General features: G+C 34.5%; 4 protein-coding genes across 4 annotated transcripts; 2 read left to right on the top strand and 2 right to left on the bottom strand.

Annotated features, from left to right (window-relative positions):
- Positions 1–2943: 2943 nt before the first annotated feature.
- Positions 2944–4781, bottom strand: LOC105167139 (putative E3 ubiquitin-protein ligase RHC2A). Its single transcript, XM_011086731.3, has 2 exons — positions 3415–4781; positions 2944–3262 (listed from the first exon to the last, which is right to left on the bottom strand). The coding sequence occupies exon 1, from the start codon at positions 4593–4595 to the stop codon at positions 3423–3425; it is 1173 nt and encodes a 390-aa protein (XP_011085033.3). The 5' UTR covers positions 4596–4781; the 3' UTR covers positions 2944–3262; positions 3415–3422.
- An 8291-nt stretch (positions 4782–13072) lies between these two features.
- Positions 13073–15158, top strand: LOC105167212 (glycerol-3-phosphate acyltransferase 5). The gene is made up of 2 exons (XM_011086835.3): positions 13073–13807; positions 14011–15158. The coding sequence occupies exons 1-2, from the start codon at positions 13247–13249 to the stop codon at positions 14953–14955; spliced, it is 1506 nt and encodes a 501-aa protein (XP_011085137.1). The 5' UTR covers positions 13073–13246; the 3' UTR covers positions 14956–15158.
- A 2305-nt stretch (positions 15159–17463) lies between these two features.
- LOC105167141 (thaumatin-like protein) lies at positions 17464–18465 on the top strand. The gene is made up of 2 exons (XM_011086732.3): positions 17464–17609; positions 17692–18465. The coding sequence occupies exons 1-2, from the start codon at positions 17543–17545 to the stop codon at positions 18363–18365; spliced, it is 741 nt and encodes a 246-aa protein (XP_011085034.1). The 5' UTR covers positions 17464–17542; the 3' UTR covers positions 18366–18465.
- Positions 18466–20217: 1752 nt separating this feature from the next.
- On the bottom strand, positions 20218–21795 carry LOC105167142 (protein ELC-like). Its single transcript, XM_011086733.3, has one exon. It carries the CDS (start codon positions 21599–21601, stop codon positions 20411–20413), a length of 1191 nt encoding a protein of 396 aa, XP_011085035.1. The 5' UTR covers positions 21602–21795; the 3' UTR covers positions 20218–20410.
- Between the last annotated feature and the right edge of the window lie 195 nt (positions 21796–21990).

Raw genomic sequence — 21990 nt, forward strand, 5'->3', positions numbered from 1 at the left:
CTAAAATCAACTTAAGGGTATTATTAGCATAATAATAAAATTAGTATTGTAGTGTCATAACTGTCATTTGTGAGATAAAAAGATCTATTTTTTTAACTAACCATTGTGGAACGTCGTTCCTACGTTCATCTAATAAATAATTTTTACACTTTAAAATATATTATAAATAAGATCAATTAATACATATTTGAAAAAATTGAATAAGTTAATTATTATTTTTATTTGTTCCTCTATCTTCCCCTCCCTCGTTGTCTTTTGATAATTATACCTTTTTTTTATTTTTCATGCATTTTTTTGTCAGTATGTTTGTATAAATTTAATATTAACTAATCATTTTATGTATATTTTATTTTAAATAGTAATATATAAGTTAGTTATTTTATCATGAAAGGCATTGACTTCACAAAAAGTGGTGTTATTAACCGTTGTTTCGAAGGACTTTTCTTTTTATATTAGTATATATATAACATAGATAAAATTAGTAATTTGTGGCAAACTATAAATGTAAAAATTATATATTACTATTTAAAATAAAATATACATAAAATGATTAGTTAATATTAAATTTATACAAACATACTGACAAAAAATGCATGAAAAATAAAAAAAAGGTATAATTATCAAAAGACAACGAGGGAGGGGAAGATAGAGGAACAAATAAAAAAAATAATTAAATATTACAAAAAACATAAAAAAAAAATATAGTATAGATTATATAAATGATAACTTGTGTAATGCATATTAATATATAGTTATTGTGAACTTTTCAAACAAAAAAGCAGTGGATAAATAAGGGGTTTTACTTCATCTTTTTGCACCATAAAATTATATTCTTCAATTTTTACATCCAGTTATTAAAGAAAACGTAAATCATACTTTTTTTCCTTTACTATTCGTTGATTCTATAATACTTACCCCTTCGTATCTGGGGGCGGAGGAATTTGTTGGATAATAATTAATAAGTATTGCTATTTCTATTATTTATTATTAATTAAATATTAATAATTTATAGCATGAAATAATAGTTTCTGTAAACTTGTACTCAGAAGGAAAAGAATATAACAAAGATCTGGAAATGTTGATGAGATTAATTTGTAATTAAACAGTCAATTATTATTTATAAGAATGTTTCTAAATATAAGGGATAGTTACACGTAATTCTTTGTGTTAAAAAATATCCCTGACATTTATTCCTATGTTAACTTTATGTTGGTAAAATTAACAGAATTTACTGATATTAGTGAAAGAGTTGAATAAAACTTATACTCACTCCCAATTAATCTATTAAGATCAAATAAATATTTTTTTACCAAAATATTATCATGGAACGGTATATAAAAATTAATATTGTGCGGTGCGAGATGAATATGGCTTTTATTTTTATATGGTAGTAATTAACGAATTTGTGGGGATGGTGTAGAATTATGGGTTTGAATGTTGATGTAAGACGTGCCCCAAGACTTTAATGAAATATGAATTCTCCAATTGCACCCTCACACACCTGTTGCTTCTAAGTTTTAACAAACTAATCCTAATTATTATTATGCAAAGCCTAAATATTAATATGATGATGATGATGACGATGACATGACTACCCAATCTCAAACTCCCATATATATCTCAATCCCATGTCTGAACATGGATTAGTCTCACTCTCACTCACTTTCAACCACCAAATACGACTCTCACTCATATCCATAACCCCCCCCCCATTGAGAATTTGAGGGACCAAATGGAATGGCTCCCCAAACTTAAAAGGACCATTAACCAAAATTAACCCAACATCATTGAAATCAATCAGTTAGGTATGAATTGAAGGTAAGTGACATCATTACATACGTCACTTGTTCGTTTACAGAAAATAAATACAATACAATATATATATATATATAACAATTATATTAATTAATTAATTAATAGCTGATTCAATACAAGAACAAAGTGGCGTACAGTGCATACAAGTTGAGGTTGAGATCATAATATTTTTAACAAGCACATATGCACTGCTTTACCAACTATTTGCAATATGCTGTATCTTCTTCTCCTCCTCCTCCACAAAACTTAGGTAATCCTAACTCCTTACCCTACATCAACATCACCTCAATCTCTGAAAACTGTATAAAAGCATCAAGAATCATGAATCAACATCCAAGAATCATCACCCGCAACTAGCAATACGATGCAACTTAAGATAAGCATTGGCACTTTTTGATCGAATCAGGATAACCTAGATGAGCAGACATCTGCTCAAAATGAACACAACATCTACACCCACAGACATCTGCCGTATTCAATTTTGCATTTACCAAAATAAGATTAGACTATAGAAAGAGAACCAATTCTCACCAAAACAGGCAAAAGTGTCTCGGAAAAGACTAACTTTGGTCATATTACAGGGCTGAGCATATAACTTCGAACCATGACATGAGAGAAACCAGTGCTAATCTCCTTCTATGCAGCAAGTAAACAGTAGAATATAAACTCAAGCCATGGAAACATGGGCAGCCAGGTTTATGTTTTCCAACTCTTTACAAATTCATCAACCATCCAATTCCAATGAAAGGTGGAACGTTTGCTGCACCTAAAATTTCAAACTCAACAACTCGCCTTCCCATTCTTTGGCTGTTTGGCATCAACAATATTTGAGTGATTGACAACATACACACCAAATGCATTTACTTCATAAACATGTCAACATTGTCAAGCTTGCTGCAAAAAAATAACTGTTAAGTCCTAAAGCATGAACACCACAGAGAATTCTCCTGCAGTACTTCTGTAAGAAAACAACATAAACCACCATTAAAAAATCTATTAAATGTTGCGCACCATGATATCATCAAGCTTAGAACATTCAGGAAACTTCGAGGTCAGAAGACAATCCAAAGAAATAATTCATGTTGCCCATAAAAAAATGATTGATTAAAAAATAAACCTGCCTGCCAATTATATGTCCATCAAAAAATGATTCATTACTCGTTAAGCATCATAGGCATAGAAATTAACTTACAGAATTGGATATAACATAGCATTACCAAAGGTAGCTACATATTGCACAAATATGATAGAGGAATAAAAGGAAAATAAGGGACTTATAAATTCAAAAGCAGTTTGACACACAAGGCTGGGTAGCTTCTATCCCAAGTTCCCAGAATCCAGTCCAACCATTAGATACCTCTCAATTGTAGGAGTTCATTCTCCTCTGTTCCTTCATCTCCGTGTCTACTTTTTCCACCTACATTCTCCATCTAAGGTTATTAACCACCTGAAATTGGAGTGATCATACTTGAGCACAACACAAAACTGAAGAGAAATCATTAACCATTTCATTTTCTGCTATTTAGAATCAATAATAATGAAGTCTGTCCACCATCAGTAACCATGTGCAGACTGCCAATTCTATACTTGGAACCCCACCTGACAGACTACCATCTCTGGTCGCCTCCATCGTTAACTTCAAAACCCCATCCTCTCCGCCGTCTTGATGCGGAGCTAAAAACTGATGACAATGAGCCACTCCTCCGGCTTATTCTAGAGTCCGAGCTAGAACTAGAAGTGGAAGATTCACCTCTACCAAAACATGCAAACAAACTATGCAAAATCCTTCTCAATCCACCCCTCTCCCTAGATACGCTCCCTCTAGAACCCCATGAAATCCTCCTTGGCACCCCATTATTAGTAAATCCACCGTCCATCTCTGTGTACACAACAGGCGACTCTCTCTCTCCACCTCTTCTCCCTCCAGAAAACCTCCCCACAGCGAACCCACCACCGGGCAGTCTCCAAATTGTCAGTCCAACCGTCTCATCATCATTTCCAACCTCGTTCGTTCCTCTATTCACTTCACTTGCATCACGATTACCATTAACATTCTCATTATCAGTTGGCAATTCATGTCTACAAACTGGACACGAGTTTCTCAACGAAAGCCAGGGCAAAATACAATCTTGATGGTACAAATGCTTGCAGGGCATTTCCCGAGCCTGGCTCCCCAAATCAAAGGCCTCTTTACAGACAGCACAGTACGATTCAATAGCTATGTGTTGGTCACTAATCTCGACAGTGGGCATAGACTCAATAGCAGCCTTGGATGCAGGCGGATTATTATCTATTCTTCCAATCCCATTTGCCTCAATTTGAGCCAACTGATCTAGCAACCTGTCGAACCCCGACCCAAGTAAAAACTCTGACATGCTCGCAGGCAACGGCCTTAAACCCGACCCGGCTCCGTCATCGTAATACAATTCAAAGCCACCTCCAGGAGCGGCACCGCCTCCAGCTCCAGCTCCAGCTCCTCCATCGTTGTGCCCACGAAGAACAATAACCGGATTAAAGGGTGAGCGATCGCCACCATTCCTGCGACTTCTTCTCAGCCTGGGGCTTGAAGACGACCCGGAACCAGGGCCCGATTCAGGAGTTCGCACCATGTACATGGCGGCTGCGGGGAAACGACGTCTTCGGGACTCAGAGAGCGAAGATCGAGAGGGGGTTTCGATCTCCTCGACGAACCCACCGTTGCAATCTGGACAATTGATGGAATCTTGGGTTCCGACCCTGACAAATCGGCTGCATCTGTAACACCAGTAGGTTGAAGGCATCGAGATCTACACAAGATGTTGTTGAGGAGAAGAAAGAATCCGATATCAGATCTGAAAAATTGAAGCTTTCCCCCCGTAAGAGAGCAAGAATTGGGAGAAAAACATGGAGGAAGGGAGAGAGAATGAGGGAGCTGGGGGTGGAGAGAGAGATGATGTTTGGGTACAAAACAAAATGAGAGAAAAGAAAGAAATTGGGGGAATGGGGGATATATGAGTGAGGTCATGGGTGTGTAATAAGTTGGGGAAGTAGGGGTAAATATGTCAAACTGGACAACGGGGGTATTGGCGTTTAATCAACGCTTGGAATGCGGGACACGTGGTGAGTTATATTGGCCCAAAATGACTAATTTGGTAGTTAAATTCAATTTTTGGGAGTGGGAAAGCATAATTATGAATTTATAAAAGGGTGTGATATTAGATATTTTAGTGTGGGTCTGAATTAAGGCAATGGATGCGAGAGGGTATATATATGATAACAACACATTTGATGATCTCCAAATATCAAATATACTATGCATTTATTATGCTTTTTCTTTTCTGTTTTAGTAGCATTTCAGCGCTTCACCAAAAATGTCCATTCTTCTTCTCATCCAAATCCAACTAAATATTACTATATATACATATAATATGGTATTTATAAAATAATGTTTGAGAAAACATAGCTGCTGATTCCAATCATCACCCTAATTACTCCTCTATTGTTTCAATTTTGCAAATCTGTATAATTAAGAAGCACTTTGGATTTTCTTTTCTATATATATTATTTCATTTTAATAAAATTATGACTCATATGACAAACACATATAAGTAGGAGAGGGCTGCAATAAATGATAGTTATAACATCAAGACTAGAGATACTACCCGCTGCACATGCAATGTCGTCTATATATAGTGTTCATGTTAGCAAACAAGTGTATATATATATATATATATATATATATGATCCTTTCATTTTATTTGTATTTATGTGGTTTTTCCAAGGAAAGTAAAGTACGTACAATGGATTTTTAATTAAGACTAGCTAGTAATAAGCATTGAATTAAATACCTATCGTATCATACCATTACCATCTGCATGCTAAATACGCAGCAACTTCATATCTTCGAGGATAATAACATTGCGCCCACAAAATACATCGTATAAATTATAAAGTTGAGGTTATTATGAATTAACGTCTTACAAGCATGCCCAAATATTAGTGTACTTAAGTAATAGTTTTTTGGGATAATTACACTCCTTTCTTTGACATTTGATGTAATTATACGTAAATTCTTATAATTTAAAATATTACATCTAATATTCCTCAAGTTTGCTTCCGTATAACAAATAGGTCCTTCTGTTATCCAAAATTAACTGAATTTGGTAATATCAACAAAAAAAACTCAATGAAAAATAATATTTTTCCTTGATTGACTTATTACTGATTTATTGTAGGTCAAATAATTTTTTTTTACTAAACTATTTTATAACGGTGACCATATACATCATCACACATGCATTAATGTCTAAAGATGTATAGGGGTAATTTGGTTATAAAAAAATTTATTTAATTTACAATAAATAAGTAATAAATCAATTGAAAGTAAATATAGATTTTTATTATTTTTTTTATTAATATCAATGAATTTAATAATTTTTAATTAACGAATGAACTTGTTTGTTAGATGGATACAAATTTCAGGAGTATCAAATATAATTTTTCAAATTATAAAAGACTTACGTGTAATTATACCAAATACGAGGGGAGGTGTAATTATCATAATTTTTTAATTAACATAAAGGGGGAGCGAGAACAGGTACAAAAGTAAAAATTGGGGTGTAAATTGTCAAAAATTGTGAGCTTAATTGATGACCATGAGATATCACTATTCTCTGCATTTGAAGGATTCACCAACTTGCGCATGACAAAAAAGTGTAAAATGTAATTTATCTCCTATGATATGGTAAATGAGAAAAAAAAAATTATAAAAAAAATAAATTACTTCTTTATATTTTTTAAAAATGAATCAAATTATCTTTCTAACAACGATTTAGATAAGGGTAATTTGTGTTTTTTTTTTCCAGAAACACAAGAAATAATTTACTAATTTATTTTATAGATTGTGATCTCCATTATTTTTTCCTCCCCACCCACCAAAAATAAATAAATAAATAACTACATGTTTATTTCTCATACTCACATTATAAAGAAAGATACTTAAAATTATGTTATATTTATAATGAAATTATAACAAATTTACTATGATATAATTTATAATTTACTATTGTTGGGAATTTAATCCAACAGTGATGAGTTCAAAAAATTGAAACCCTAACCAAACTATTACAGAAAAATGATGGATTACAAAAACTCAAATATTATAAACTAATAATATAGGAATAAATAACACAAAATATAATTACAAAATTAAATCCGTAAATCGAAAATAAAACATAAAAGAGAGATTAATGGCTCAAGGAGCCAGATCCGTAAAGGAGGAAGCTGAAACCTACCAAACGCCGACAACCATTACGGTTGCTTTAGCCAATACCACAAAGGCCTTGTCCACAAAGGACCACTCTTAGATTTCACCAAGAAATCAGTTCAAGAAAAACTTTCAATCAAGAATAGGGAGAAGGGGTTTTTTATCCGATTCTTCTTTACCAGAAAACAACCAGAGATATATATAGGTGAGAAACATTGATATCAGAGAGAGAAGAAGGCCGCAGTCGAGAAAACTGAGAGAAGGAGGGAGACACAAGGCGGCGACATAGGAGACATTATGATTTTCATTCTGCAGGGAGAGAAAGTGAGCGAGAAATCCATTTAATTAGGTAAAAAACCTGGTCGAGTAAGGAGTGGGCTGGGTAGTATGGGTATGGGCTAAGCCTTCCAGTAATATTTGGAACGAATTTGGTCTGAGCTTATAAAAAAAGGTCATGGACTTATGGGCAACACTTTTTCAACAACTATGTATCACTATTTTAATATAATTCTTCATAATAATTAAACCATAAAAAATAATGAAGCAATAAATTCACAAAAAATAATATAAATATGTGTATGTTTGATAAAATTGAAATTAAAGAGTTGGTGTGATTTATTTATAAGATGTAAGTTTTAATACGACACGGATATATAAATTCCAAAATTCTATTTAGTGCCAAAAAGGAAATATATGACAGTGAAATGTGGATGCGCGTTGAGGTTGACTTGAGCGGTGGACCAGTGGGCTGCCTGTCTGCTCGCGACCACATCCCATCTTCAAATGTGGATAAATTAATTCATCATTTATTAGTAATTTTAATCATTAACTCATAACTAAAAAATAAAAATAATTATCGAGAAAAATGATATTATATATATAGGTAGAGTTGAAGATAGAAGAGTCCATATATACAAAAATTGATACTAAAATATAAATATGATTGTGATGGAGCATAAGTTTTCTTTATTAGTGGGTGATCTTTATTTATAAATGGGCAACCTAAATCAGCATTTCATTTTTGTACTTTTCTTTGTTCCACCACTAGTTTAAATAAAAAATAATAAAAAAAAGGACAAAAGGTATATCGTGTCAGAAGACTACCGGGGGCCATTTTTTTTAATGCATCTCATGCTTGCTTTCATAATTTAATCTCCTAACATAAATTGCTATAAATGGATTTTTTTTTTAACATTTTAATTGTTAAATGCTCAAGTTATCTTTATTGGATTGAACTCCTTAAACTAAACATTCTTATTTATATTATTAATATCATTTAATTTAATTTTGAACAAGAATTTTAACCTGTTTGTTTATGTTTTCATTTTCAATTTTCAGTAGAAAATGTATGTTTTTAATTTTGTGTATGAAAGTGAAAATATATTTTATATTGAATTGTAGTATCAAATTAATACTATTTTGAATAAAAATACGTATAAATAAATATATTTTTAATTTTATTTGAAGGTGAATAATATGTGGGCTGGAAAGGTAGTGGTATAGTGTTGATGTGATAAGCAAAGGAGTGGAGAATTGAAGTAAAAACAAGGCAAATAATAGTAGAGGCAGAGCATATATGATCATCAATGGTCCTCCACACTCCACACACACACACATAGATAGATAGGGCATCAAAAGCTGCTTCCTTTGGTCGTCTTTTTCCTTAGCAAATTCATATGCTTCCCCGCTCTTTGTTTCCACCTTTTTCCCCTATCATTGCAGAGCTAGAGCTCATAAAAAAGCTCTACGTACCCTATTTATTTTTTTTAGAAAAATATAAAAATTGTGATTTCTGTGTGAATGCATTATCGACTAATAATATTTTATTTATAATACTTGATTGAATAAACATTGAAATTAGTTCTTAATTTGTTGGTGGGACTGTAGTGATCAAATTCGATAAAATTGTAACAAAATTTAAAAGAATATATATGTATATATGTATTTTGCTGGGGTGAGACTTTTTAGTTGGAGTAGCCGTAGCAATTAATTCAAGCTACCCTTTTACTAATAAAAAGGGTAGAATACAATAAAATAATAATATATTCAAAATAAAATACGATATTTTGGTCTTGGATTTTGAAAAAGAAAACAAACATGTTTAGTTCATTTATTTGTTTTTTGAAGTAATACTAACATGTTATATTAATATTATCATAAATTGAGCAAGAAGTCGATTTGCTTTATACATGATCCGGATCAAATTTGTAATCTCTTATGGGGTGGTGATCTGCCATTCAGTTTGATTATCCCAAATATTTTGGTGGTTCCTGAGGAGAGAAAATCACGTTAGGCTAGCCGAGATGGTCCTTGACGAAGACTCTTCTATCCCTAAGTCAGGTCAAGTTCAAGATGGTAAATAGTGATCTCAAATAGTAAATGAGATAGCGAATGATAAATATGTTTTATCATAAATACTATGAATAAGGGTATTTATAGGGTTAAATGTGCTCGTATATTGATCCACGTGGTGTCATCTTACTTGTTTATTCATAAAATTTTAATTTTAACCACTTACCTAAAACATAATAAATGGATGTAGCACTTTAAAAAATGGGGTGCAAACTTTAAAAGAGTTGAAAATTAAGGTGGGAGGCTTTTCTTGAATGTTAGTGTCGGCTGATGAATTTTAGGCAGAGAAAATATAAAAAATTCTTACAAAGTCGTACCATTACAACTATTAAAATGAAAACAAAAAAACAATTTTTAGGCAAGAAAGTCTAGTTAGACTCTATGTTAGCCCTAATCCAGTTCCTAGTGAAGGAATAATTGCTCTCTCTTCATCCCATGGATCAGCTGATTCTATATTCTGATTGTAATTAATTAAAAGTATGAAAATAATGTTAATTATATGATAATTAATAGGTGGAGTAGCAACTTTGCAGATTTTACGTTGGAAAACGACTAAAGTGGGAACATGGAACAAGACGGCATTTATGTATTTATTCATATTAATATGAAACAATGCTGAAAAGCCATTAATCAGCATTTAATTAATAATTGGATGTATTGCATATATAATATTAAATTAATTGTGAACATTGTTTTGGTTCCGCAAAGAAGAAGAAGTGATGATTGATTGGCAATTAATTAATTATAAGCTATGACTCACATTATAACCAATGAATATTTTGGAAGCTTCACGGTATTAATAAAAGAAAAGACGAAAATGTTGTTGTCCTGTTTCTCTACCTTGAAACAAACAAAAAAAAGTTGTTTAATTGTCCTTTTTGACCAACCAGCTTTTATCATCTTTTTGGTCTGAAAGAAATATATATATATGGTAGAAGAAAGAAATGCATATTAATTATTAATAATTTTAGTTAATTAATGTAAATATTTCGTGCAAGTTTGTGATAAATAAAAGCGGATGGATATGTGTGTTAATTTGTTGATTAAGGAGTGCGTAAAATTCTCACCTAATTAGAGACTTGAAATTATAAAGATGACGAAGTACTTGTGGAATATGTATTTGCAAAACTTATGATAAAGTTGATGGATGAACCAATATATATTATTGGATTTGGATGTGAGGTTGATCAAAGCTTTTTTCTCATCCACCCTTTGACCACTGCCCTACGTCCATATCTATATATAAGCTAAACTTTTTGCCAAAATACTAATTATATATATGGGTAAATTACAACAATCTTTCCTAAAATTTGTCATAATTACAAATATTTTCTTATTGTTTGAAAAATTACAAGTACCCCTTGATATTTGATAAAATTCCTTAGATGGAGGTATGAAATTATTAACTTTACCTTTACTATTTTTTTTTAAAATTAAAAATTAATACAAAATCAAAGGGGTGGATGAAAATTTTTTAAAAATTATAAAAGAATTATCCACTTAGTCCATAAAAAAATTAAAAAATAAATAAAATTATAATTTTTGATTCACAAGGGTATTTCCGTCAGTTTACCACAAAAAATAAATGAAACCTAATGGATTGGGCTAATTGTTAGACAACTGTTAAAATTAAAGGGATATTGATAATTTTTCAAACAACGAGAAAATATTTATAATTATGATAAATTTTAAGAAAAGTGATTGTAATTTACCCCTTATATATTATTCAATCACACACCACTTTAACTAATTACAATTCATTAGTTGTTATTGGGGACGTTATTGTCTATTTCACATCTCTTTGCTCCTATTCTATGATACCCGCTTCTCTCCCTTCTTCTTCTTCTTTTTCTTTGTTCATGGTAACAACCCTTACACACATATTTTCTATTTTTATAATAACTGGAGTTCATATATAAATATTTTTCTATTGTTATAATAACTGGAGTTCATATATATATATATATATATATATATTCTTGCTGTGATCATCACCCTTTGTTAATTCTTAATAATTATTGTTTAGTCATATATATATATATATATATATTTGTGTTAGAATTGTGATTATACAAATAAAGTTAACAGAGAAATTAGGTTCATTCTCATAACTCTACAAAATCATGCATCACACATAAAATATACTCCCTCGTTATTTGAAAATTACAAATATCTCCTAATGTTTGATGAATTATATAAACTACATACTTCTGATAGATTAAAAATATTATTATGAATGAAGTGTTAAATTATACAGATTTAGCTCTGTTTTTTCCCTAAATTTTACATAACTATCATTTCATTCATAATAATAATAATAATAATAATAAAAGATTATCTATCATAAGTGTGCAACTTAATTTTTTGCAGACATTTTTCTATCAATCATAACTATGTAGCTTATTGTTTTGCAAATTCAATGGGAAAAATTGTCATTTTATAGTAAGATGCATGAAGTTACGAAAAAATCAGATATAATTCCTCTCCAAAAAGTCTAGTGGTTTTCAAACCATAAACAACTACCTTTGACCTTTTAAAAGTGATTTTTCACCCTTCACTTAACAAGTTAAACGGGAGTGGGACTAAAAGTACAATACATTAATTTTTTTTGTGGGATAAAAAATATTGAGCCCGTAAAGTATGGGATCAAAATTATAAAAATACCTACTAGGTGGAATCAAAAGTTCAGTTTTTCCCTCAATATATATATATATATAATATGAGGTGTATGAGGTAAGATGCCTATATATTGATTAGTCTGATTTGTAATTTTACTAACAATAGTGGTGTAAATGTAATTAAACTAGTTTTCTTTGAGTTTTATACTCCATTAATTCAATTAAATACATATGCCACTTGTATATGGATAGTTTCCCATCGCATAACTACACAAAAAATTGATCATAGTATCTATAGACTCCTAAAAAAGACATATGTAAATTTTAATATAATTATGTGAAAAATTAATTGCTCCAATTTTTAGGGGACAACTCAATAATTTGAGTAGAAAACTTCTTTATATGAAATTTTGTGTTTGAATTTTGAGTTTGTGGTTATGTGTCAAGTGTGTGCGTGTAAGGGAAAAAAAAACTGCTCCCACACAACCCATATGTTCTAATTACCCAAAAACAAAAAAAAAAAAAATTATGGAAATCGTATAAAGGTAGCCAAACAAGAACGTACTTGGAGAAAACTAATGATATAATCAAAATCTGAAAACAAGAATGCTTCGAAACTTGAAACAAGAGGGAGAGAGATGAGAGATGAGAGATGAAAGAGAAAATCAGTGTACACAAAGGTAGAGCGTCCATCAATCACAACTAATCTAAATATTACTACTTTTTAATACTCAAATTACGGCTAGTACGTGACCTAATTTCAACTAGGCATGTATTTTTTGGACAAGTGGAGCCGCCCCTTTTATTATTATTATTATTATTATTATTATTATTATTATTATTTCCAAATTCTAATTACCAAAGTCGTTGAGGTTAAGTTATCAATCTTTCTGCATGTTAACGTGGCGTGTAATCCTATTTCATTCACATTTTGATATATCATTACCATATTCTCAAAAAATAGAAAAGAAAAATTAAGGCATAAGTTGATGAATATAAATAAGAGATGATGATGGTTAAGCGTTAGTTGTGAACTGATAAACAGCCTTCATTACTACACAGTCATATCCACTTTCATCTAATCCTCCTAATTCTTTCTCAATCCTTACATCTTTCATCTTCTTAACAAATTCAATAACTATATTTTGCTTATTCCCAAGTTTCTTTATTGCAAGAGTTGGACAAACATAATTAAGGAAGGGGATCAGTAGTGACAATGGAGTACTGTGTTGTTTCTGAGCTTGAAGGAACGCTTTTGAAAGACCATGATCCCTTTTCCTACTTCATGTTGATAGCCTTTGAGGCATCCGGCCTTATCCGCTTCGCCCTTCTCCTGGCGTTATGGCCTTTTATTCGTCTACTAGAGGCATTGGGGAGAGGGGACGATGGGCTTAAGCTCATGATTTTTGTGGCCACGGCTGGGGTTCCATTCTCTGAGATTGAAGCAGTGGCAAGGGCCGTTTTGCCCAAGTTTTACTTGGATGATATCAACATGGATGCTTGGAGAGTCTTTAGCTCGTACCCTAAACGAGTCGTTGTGACTAAAATGCCTAAGATCATGGTGGAGAGGTTCGTGATGGAGCATTTACGGGCAGACCATGTCGTTGGGAGTGACCTTTCCATGAATCGATTTGGATTTGCCACGGGATTTCTGAAAGATGATTTTGGTTCTGTAGCTAAGAGGGTTGCTCAATTGTTTGGAGATGATGAGAAGCCTTGTTTGGGGCTAGGAAGGCCTGATTCCGGTTGCAGTTCATTGTTCCTACCATTGTGCAAGGTGAGTTATAATTGTGTACCTTAATCATTTGCAAAATCCGTCAGTCGTGTGTACTAATTAGTAACATGGTTAATTTAGGCATGTTTACTTTATTTGATGTGATCATAATCATGACCTTAAAACAAGAGACATCTTATATTTACTATCATATGTACATTACACCAATACTAGCGTTAATTAATACTACAATCTTGGAACTGCAGGAAGAGTGCCATCCACCATTCATTACCAACCACAAAAACCACCACCAACATCAAATCATCATCCGCCCCCTCCCTGTCATCTTTCACGATGGCCGCCTCGCCAAGCGGCCGACGCCATCTACCGCACTCCTAATCATCCTATGGGTCCCTCTAGGGATCATACTGGCCGCCATCCGCATCGCGGTAGGCTTGATGCTACCCATGTGGGCAACGCGCCACATCGCTCCACTCTTGGGCGGTAGGGTTGTGGTCAAAGGCAACCCTCCTCCTCCTCCCAGTCGACGTTCCTCCACTTCGGGCGTTCTCTTTGTATGCACGCACAGAACCCTAATGGACCCCGTCGTACTATCCACCGTCCTCCGCCGCAGAATTCCCGCCGTCACATACTCCATTTCCCGACTATCGGAGATCTTGTCGCCCATCCCCACCATCCGTTTGACAAGAATCAGAGACGTGGACGCGACGAAAATAAAACAGGAACTGGAAAAGGGAGACTTAGTGGTTTGCCCCGAAGGGACAACTTGTAGGGAACCCTTCCTCTTGAGGTTCAGTGCCCTATTCGCAGAACTGACGGATCAGATAGTGCCGGTGGCGATGAACTACAGAGTAGGGCTGTTCCATGCAACGACGGCGAGAGGGTGGAAAGCCATGGACCCGATATTCTTCTTCATGAACCCAAGGCCAGTGTATGAGGTGACTTTTCTGAACCAGCTGCCGGTGGAGGCGACGTGCTCGGCGGGGAAAAGCCCACATGATGTGGCGAACTATGTGCAGAGGATATTGGCAGCAACATTAGGATTTGAGTGCACCAACTTCACGAGGAAGGATAAGTATAGGGTTCTTGCAGGAAACGATGGAAATGTGAGTAGTACTGATGGAGGAGGAGCTGCGGGACTGGTCGATGCTTTCAAGAAGATAGTACCCAGTTTTATTATTCTTCACTAGCTATACATCATTATACCGCTCAATCACTACTGCCTACCATCTTATCTTAATTTCTTTGTATAATTCTTTTTTTGTTTTTTTCCTGGGATTTTTATTTATTTTAATTATTTTTTTCTCTTTAATAATGTTTCCCTGGAAGTACTGTTGAATAATGTATTGAAGTATAATATACGTATATGTATTGTGATGTGTCGTACATATAATGTTTTCACTTGTAAATTCATGGGTATTAGAAATGGATACATTTGTCTCATACATAGACCATGGTGAGAAGAGATATTTTATATCTCACGGGGGTTATAATTGGAGATACTATTATTTTTGGTACAAAAGATCCTATAAAAATGGAAAATGCCCTACCTTTCAGTCTACTTCGAACTATTGATTTATGTAATTGAAAGTAACCAATTAGGTTTATAAATGAAACCTAAAAATCAATCACTGATTCAATTTTGAGTACTTCTACATGATAGATCTCATTAGAAAACTGAAGAGTAACAGCAGCAAGTGATTGAGTTCAGTAGTTTCTTTATTGGCTTTAGAGAAACCAAAATTATTTCAAGAATTGGAGTTTGCAAAGGGAGATCTTTCGAACTATTATAAAGAAAGATGTGCTACAAACATAAAGTATTTTTAGGCATAAATATTGTTGTATTAATTTTTTGTGATTTCAAAAAGATTGTTCAAGCTAAAATGACTATTATTCAACTTCTTATGTTTTACATTAATTTAACTATTCAATTAATATATGTTATATATTATTATTTTTATTTATAATATAATTTAAAATATGAAAAATTATTTATTATATATACACAAAAATATTGTACCACTATAGCTACAAATTATAGATTGGAGGTGAACTTAAGGCAAATATTCCCTGATTACATATCGGGCAACAATATTTATACCTTAACTATGTTGATCAAGTCTCGAAACGTACACTTAAATAAGAACAAACTAAGGGGTTAGCTGCATATTATAAATTTAGCGGGTAAATTATATTTTTGATCCCATAAATGAATCTGTTTTTAAATTTGGTCCCACAGGACCCACACTCAGGTCAATTCTCACATTAAGGATCATTGAGAAATTTTCGTCTAATTGATAATGACAGTTGTTCTCTCCGTTAGTCAATATAATCAAAATAAAGATAAATCATATTTTTAGTCTCATAAGTGAACTTCTTTGTGAACTTCTTTCTAATTTTGGTCCCACACGTAAATGTGCGAATTGGCCTGAATGTGGGACCAAATTTAAAAAAAAAATTCCACTTATGAAACCAAAAATATAATTTACATTGTATTGACTAACAACCCATAAATCTAGCAGCCCATAATCAGCTTTTTCAGAAATTAAGTAAAAGCGGTTTTAAGCTGTCCTGTTCCAATTTCCAATTGATAGGCAGTTTTAGGGAGGAGCAACTTGAATTACTATTTTCGGAAGAGTAATGCTGTCCAAACTCTAGATGTCAAGGTGTTGCCCATAAATTTGAATTGATTTTAAATTATTGAGATTATATCGATAAATTTCAAATAAATCAAACAAAACATACTTTTCCAAATAAAAAAAGAAAATAAAATGTACTGTCCACTCAAATTACAGGTCTTCGTCAGCTTTTGAAAAGTGGGGAGGTGCACCAATCCATCATCACCGCAACCCAATGTTGGAGTTCATTAATCAAATAACTAGAGAATTAATTTGTATAATTGTATATCAATCATTCCAATTTTGAATTGCAAGCTGGCCACCTCATTCCCAGCATGTATATGTCCACTCCTCAACAAGCTAATGGCAGTTACTTAATCAATTATAAAGGGATATTATTAACTAAATTATTATTAGATAACTACAAATTAAAGAACTTATAATAAGTGAATCAATTAAATAAATCATGACAATATTGTATATATATGGATGGGATAGCAGTAGCACAGCAATTAGTAGTTGGTAGTGTATTCAACATGCAAGGTAGGTCTGTACAGTGTATGTACGTAGTCAAACTGCAAAACTCTAGAAATTGGATCACTCCAACTTGGTTAATTTCCAATGTGAATCTACCTACTTACCAACCACTTAATTAATTAATTTTTTCCTCGTCTCTTCTTCCTTTTTATGGGCACTCCCAAAGTGGAGAGGTTTTCGCCAAAATCATATATATTTATATAAATCATATATTATTACATAATAATATTTATCTTGTGATTAATTACTTTTTATATCAATAATTATACTTCACATATATTACTAACTAATTATCTAATAGTATATTTGAGTTAGAATAATGCAATATTTGGGTATTGTGGTTAATAGATAGTGGGAGTTTGGAAACACAGATGCCAAATAGTGAATAAATAAATAATAAAGTGGAGAAAGTGTGAAAGTCTACAGTTCCTCCACTTTTGTAATTAATATCCACTTTCCATGAAAAGTGGGAATTTTACGGTTACTGTGGCCCTTAAGGCCTTAAAACCGTCTTCTCCCTCATCTATATGCTTCATCAAAATACATCACTCCCACTCCCTGTTTCAGCTTCTTAAGCAATTTCCCAGTTAAAACTCCTCAAAAGTCAAAACTAGATCCAAGAATGCCCAACTCCTTCCACCTTCTCTTCATCTCCCTCCTCCTTTTCTTCACCTTCATCTTCACTTCCGGTTGGTTTTATCTCTTTATTTGCTTTTTTGTGAATTATGGGTTCAACTACTTCATGTTTATTTCTTTATGATTGCATTGCAGATGCCACCCAACTCATTGTAGTGAACAACTGCAAGGTTCACATCTGGCCGGCCATTCTTGGAACAGCCGGCCACCAATCACCAAATGACGGCGGTTTTCCTCTTTACAGCGGCCAACAAGTGGTGGTGGAACTCCCCCAGTGGTGGTCGGGAAGGATATGGGCCCGACACGGCTGCTGCTTTGATCAAACTGGTAGAGGTTCTTGCCAGACTGGAGACTGCAACGGCCAATTGCATTGTGCGGGCATCGGGGGCCAGCCACCTGCAACCTTGGTCGAAATGACTCTTGGAACTTCCACAAATCCCATGCATTATTACGACGTCAGCTTAGTGGATGGGTTCAACCTCCCGGTGTCAATGATCCCAGCGGGCGGTGGCTCCGCCTGCGGCGTGGCAGCGTGTGAGGCGGATGTGAACATGTGCTGCCCAGAGAATTTGGCGGTGCGGAGAGAGGGGAAGGTGGTGGGGTGCAAGAGTGCGTGTTTGGCCACTGGGGCCGATAGATATTGTTGTACGGGAGAATATGCGAGCCCGAAGACATGCAAGCCTACGGCTTTTGGACATTTGTTCAAGGCTATATGCCCTAGAGCTTACAGTTATGCTTATGATGAATCTAGTGGGCTAAAAACATGTAGGGCAAGCAGGTATGTCATCACATTCTGCCCTCCCAATTGAGAGAGGGGGAAGAACGAAATTTACTTCCCATGAAGAAATTTATCATTTAATTTCATCACATATGTATGTTTGATCCACTTATTGTAGGATTTCTTATTTATGCTGTCCGGTTTTCTTTTATTCAAGGGCTTGTACTTTCAACTATTATAGTTGCTTATTTTTTGTTGATGTTGTCTTCGATGATTTTTGAAATGTTGAAATTATTTTATTTAGTCAAGAAAAGTTATACTATGTAACAAGTATATGATCACTCGATGATTGTTACTATCAAATATTTATTATAGGACGGTGTTGCAACTGATATTGTATTGTATTTGTACATATATTCCACGACCACCATGTGCATCATTTCTACTAGCATTCACTATCATCTTGGTACAGAAAGTAAAGGTAATATCAGAAACCACAACCCACTGTGTAACTGAACTTCCGCCTGCACTGCACTATTGCCATGGCCGCCTCAGCAAATATAATCTAATATCCAGACCTCATCCGTCAAAGTAATTCAAGTACCACCACCACAAGCTATCTATATCTAACACTCCAAACTTGGGCACTTATGAACTTCCTTGAATTCCTTTAAACGCAGACCTATGTGTACACCTTACGTCCCTTCCTAATTTATTTTAACAAGATTAAAATTTATTAAATTGTTGTTTTAATTGCATATGATGGTCTCAGTTTGTTGATTCAATCAAATTTCATTAATATCACAATTTTCAATAGAGTTCTCTGAGTTTAACTATGGCATGTTGGTGACAGTGACACTGGTTGGGGATATGCAGGGTGAAGGAAAGCAGAGTATGCCGCCGAAATTCACTTGAGGTTGGGCTGATATAGGGAGGAAGGTTGAAGGAGGGGTTCAGGAAGTAACAAGAGCTGAAGACGCAGGGAGTGCTAGCTTTTCTAGTGACTATCATAAGACAACAAAAATAAAATTAAAGGAAAATCTTTGAGCAAGTGACCACACAGCCAAACCAAACGAAATTAAGTAGTTTTCTTAATTTTGTTGGGATGAACAAACAAATCTATAAATGAAAAACTGAGATATTCAAACACATTACACCATACTGACAAAATGCATTTACATCAACAAACCTTTGTATCTGCCCAACTCCAAACATTAAGATTAGGAACAGACAGGACACTGAAGAAAGCACCATTTGCTAAGATGTAGAAAGGAGAAAAAAAACTTGTGATGGACTCAAATGTCAACCCATTCGTTAACTAGATTAAAGATCTTTGAAATTTCCAGCCAGCAAGAGGATACCGACTTTACGACATTTTGGCTTTGTTCATAGCACCGAGCAAATATTTTTCAAATCGAAGCAGATTTCTTGACCTTTCAGTAATAGACAACCTAAAAATTCTAAGAACCTCATATGAAACTATCTTTAAATATTTTCTGCAGAATGTGCATTAGTATAGCAAGTACACGAGTTAGCTCATGTCAGAATCTAAATATAAGAGAAGAATTCCAACAGAAATACACAATGAATGTAAGAACTCTAATATATCACTTTTATAGACATAATAACCTATGCACACTGTTATCCAACAAACAGACATTAGAAATGAAAATGAATTTGTTCACACCTAAATAGCCTGGAGCATCACTGCAAGCATCAATAGAGTTAGTTTGCATCTTGAATCAATAAACTTATCTTCTCATCGATACTCAACTAAAAGCCAAGTTAACACAATATCACAATTTACAAGCACATCAAGCAACACAACTAGCATATTCAACACATAGGAACTCCGGAGTATCGACTCCATGCACCTCACAATAGTAAAACCCAGAAAACCAATGAGCATGGATGTTGTAAAAAATGCACAAGCGTACTGAATATCAGTGTTGTAAACTGCACAATGAGCTTTATTGCCTCCGGCCCTTGTCTTACAGAAAGAAATCAATTGAATAAAACAGTAATATGAATACACGAAGTCAGCATTAACAGTGCGTAAAATGTATTTATCCAATCATTTCACCAAATCGTACCTGAAACAAATGATTGCACCACAATGGATAAGATACAAGCTCATCAGAATGCATATTGTGTTGACGCCCTGGAAGCCATGCTAGCAACCTGAGCCTGCATCTGCACAGCCCTGACTTTTGAAGCCGTGGCACGATGGAAGAACTGCTCTCTCGACAAAAGCCTCACATTCCTCAAGTATTGATCAAATGGTATCGCTCCTTCCTGCGCAGCCTTATCCAATGCATATATAGCATCCTCCACTGCCAAATCTGATGCAGTGCAATCCAACATCTGCTTTGACAGCGCATCACATGGCTCGAATGCCTCATCCACATCCACACAATTAACTTCATTACTCCCCAGTTTCCCTTCATTCTCCCTTAACCATCCCTCTAAAACATCGGTATTCATTAAAACCATTTGTAGCTGCTGCTCTAGTGCTTCCTTTTCGTCCTGCATTTCCTTCAACCCTTTTCTTAACTCCTCCTCCCGCTTCCTCAGCGATGCCTGTGCTCCGAATAATCCTTCCATTTCCTCCTCCCTCGACTTCTTCAACTCCCTAATATCACCATTTACAACGTCCACGAGCTTGTTTACCGCGTTTTTCTTAAAAACCTCAGCCGGATCCTCGGTCATTCTCCCACTCCCATACGGTGGTGGTGGAGTTGGCGCAGGGGAATATTCCCTTGGTGGTATCGCCGGCCGTGCCGCTGTGGACCCCATAGAGGAATTCATACTACTATAACTGGGATTCAGATTAGGGTTCGGGCTAGGGTTTGACGGCTTACGCTGCGAATAAAGCGGCGGATCACGGGCGAAAAAATGACTCAAATTTCGCACCAATTCAACCAAATTGGAGGCAGGGAAGACCCATGAATGTAGATACGGAATTGAAACAACACCGTTGGGGGAGACGAAGGGGTGGGGGCGCTTAATGATCATATCGCGTGTAGGGTTAACGAAAACCAGAGGCGCGTGGCGCGGGTAGGATTCCATAAGCCAGATAATAACCGGGATGTTGTAGGTGACGCCTTGGAAAGACATCGGAACCGTGCCGTCAGCCTGGAGGAGGTTGACGGTGCGACCGTCGTTGTGCGTGAAGACAGCAGTTTTAGGCTGCAGAGAAGGGTAGGCTTCGGTGAGGTACAACAAGTGCTGCCGGATGTGCCACTTCATATCCTCGGCGTACGGCAGCGCCGCCGGCCCCCTCTGCGACAGCACGCTGTTGAGAAATTGTTGGATGTATTGCGCCATTCAATACAATTGAAATGAATCGAAGGTGAAATGAAACAAGGTATGTGTAATCTGTGTATGTAGATCTCGAATATTGTAGTAAATTTCGAGGAAGCTTCTTGGGGAAGAAGAAGAAGGTGAGACGAGAGAGGGAATGAAGAGAAAAACCCAAAGACAAATGGGCGGTGGGTCTATTCCTTTCTGCGATTTCAATTGAGACGGGATTCCAGTCTCAATTACACTTTCTTTTTATTATTTTATTATTATTTTGATTTTCTAATAACAAACCATGGGAAATTATAAAAATAGCACTTTGGATTCTTTAATTGTATAATTATTGAAAACATCAACCCTTTGCTATTTTTGCAGCTGTTTACTTAGCAAATGTTTATCAACATCAACCCAAATTT

The sequence above is a fragment of the Sesamum indicum genome, linkage group LG7 (genome assembly GCF_026168435.1).
Source record: "Sesamum indicum cultivar Baizhima isolate 11 linkage group LG7, ASM2616843v1, whole genome shotgun sequence".
In the NCBI taxonomy this organism is placed as follows: Eukaryota; Viridiplantae; Streptophyta; class Magnoliopsida; order Lamiales; family Pedaliaceae; genus Sesamum; species Sesamum indicum.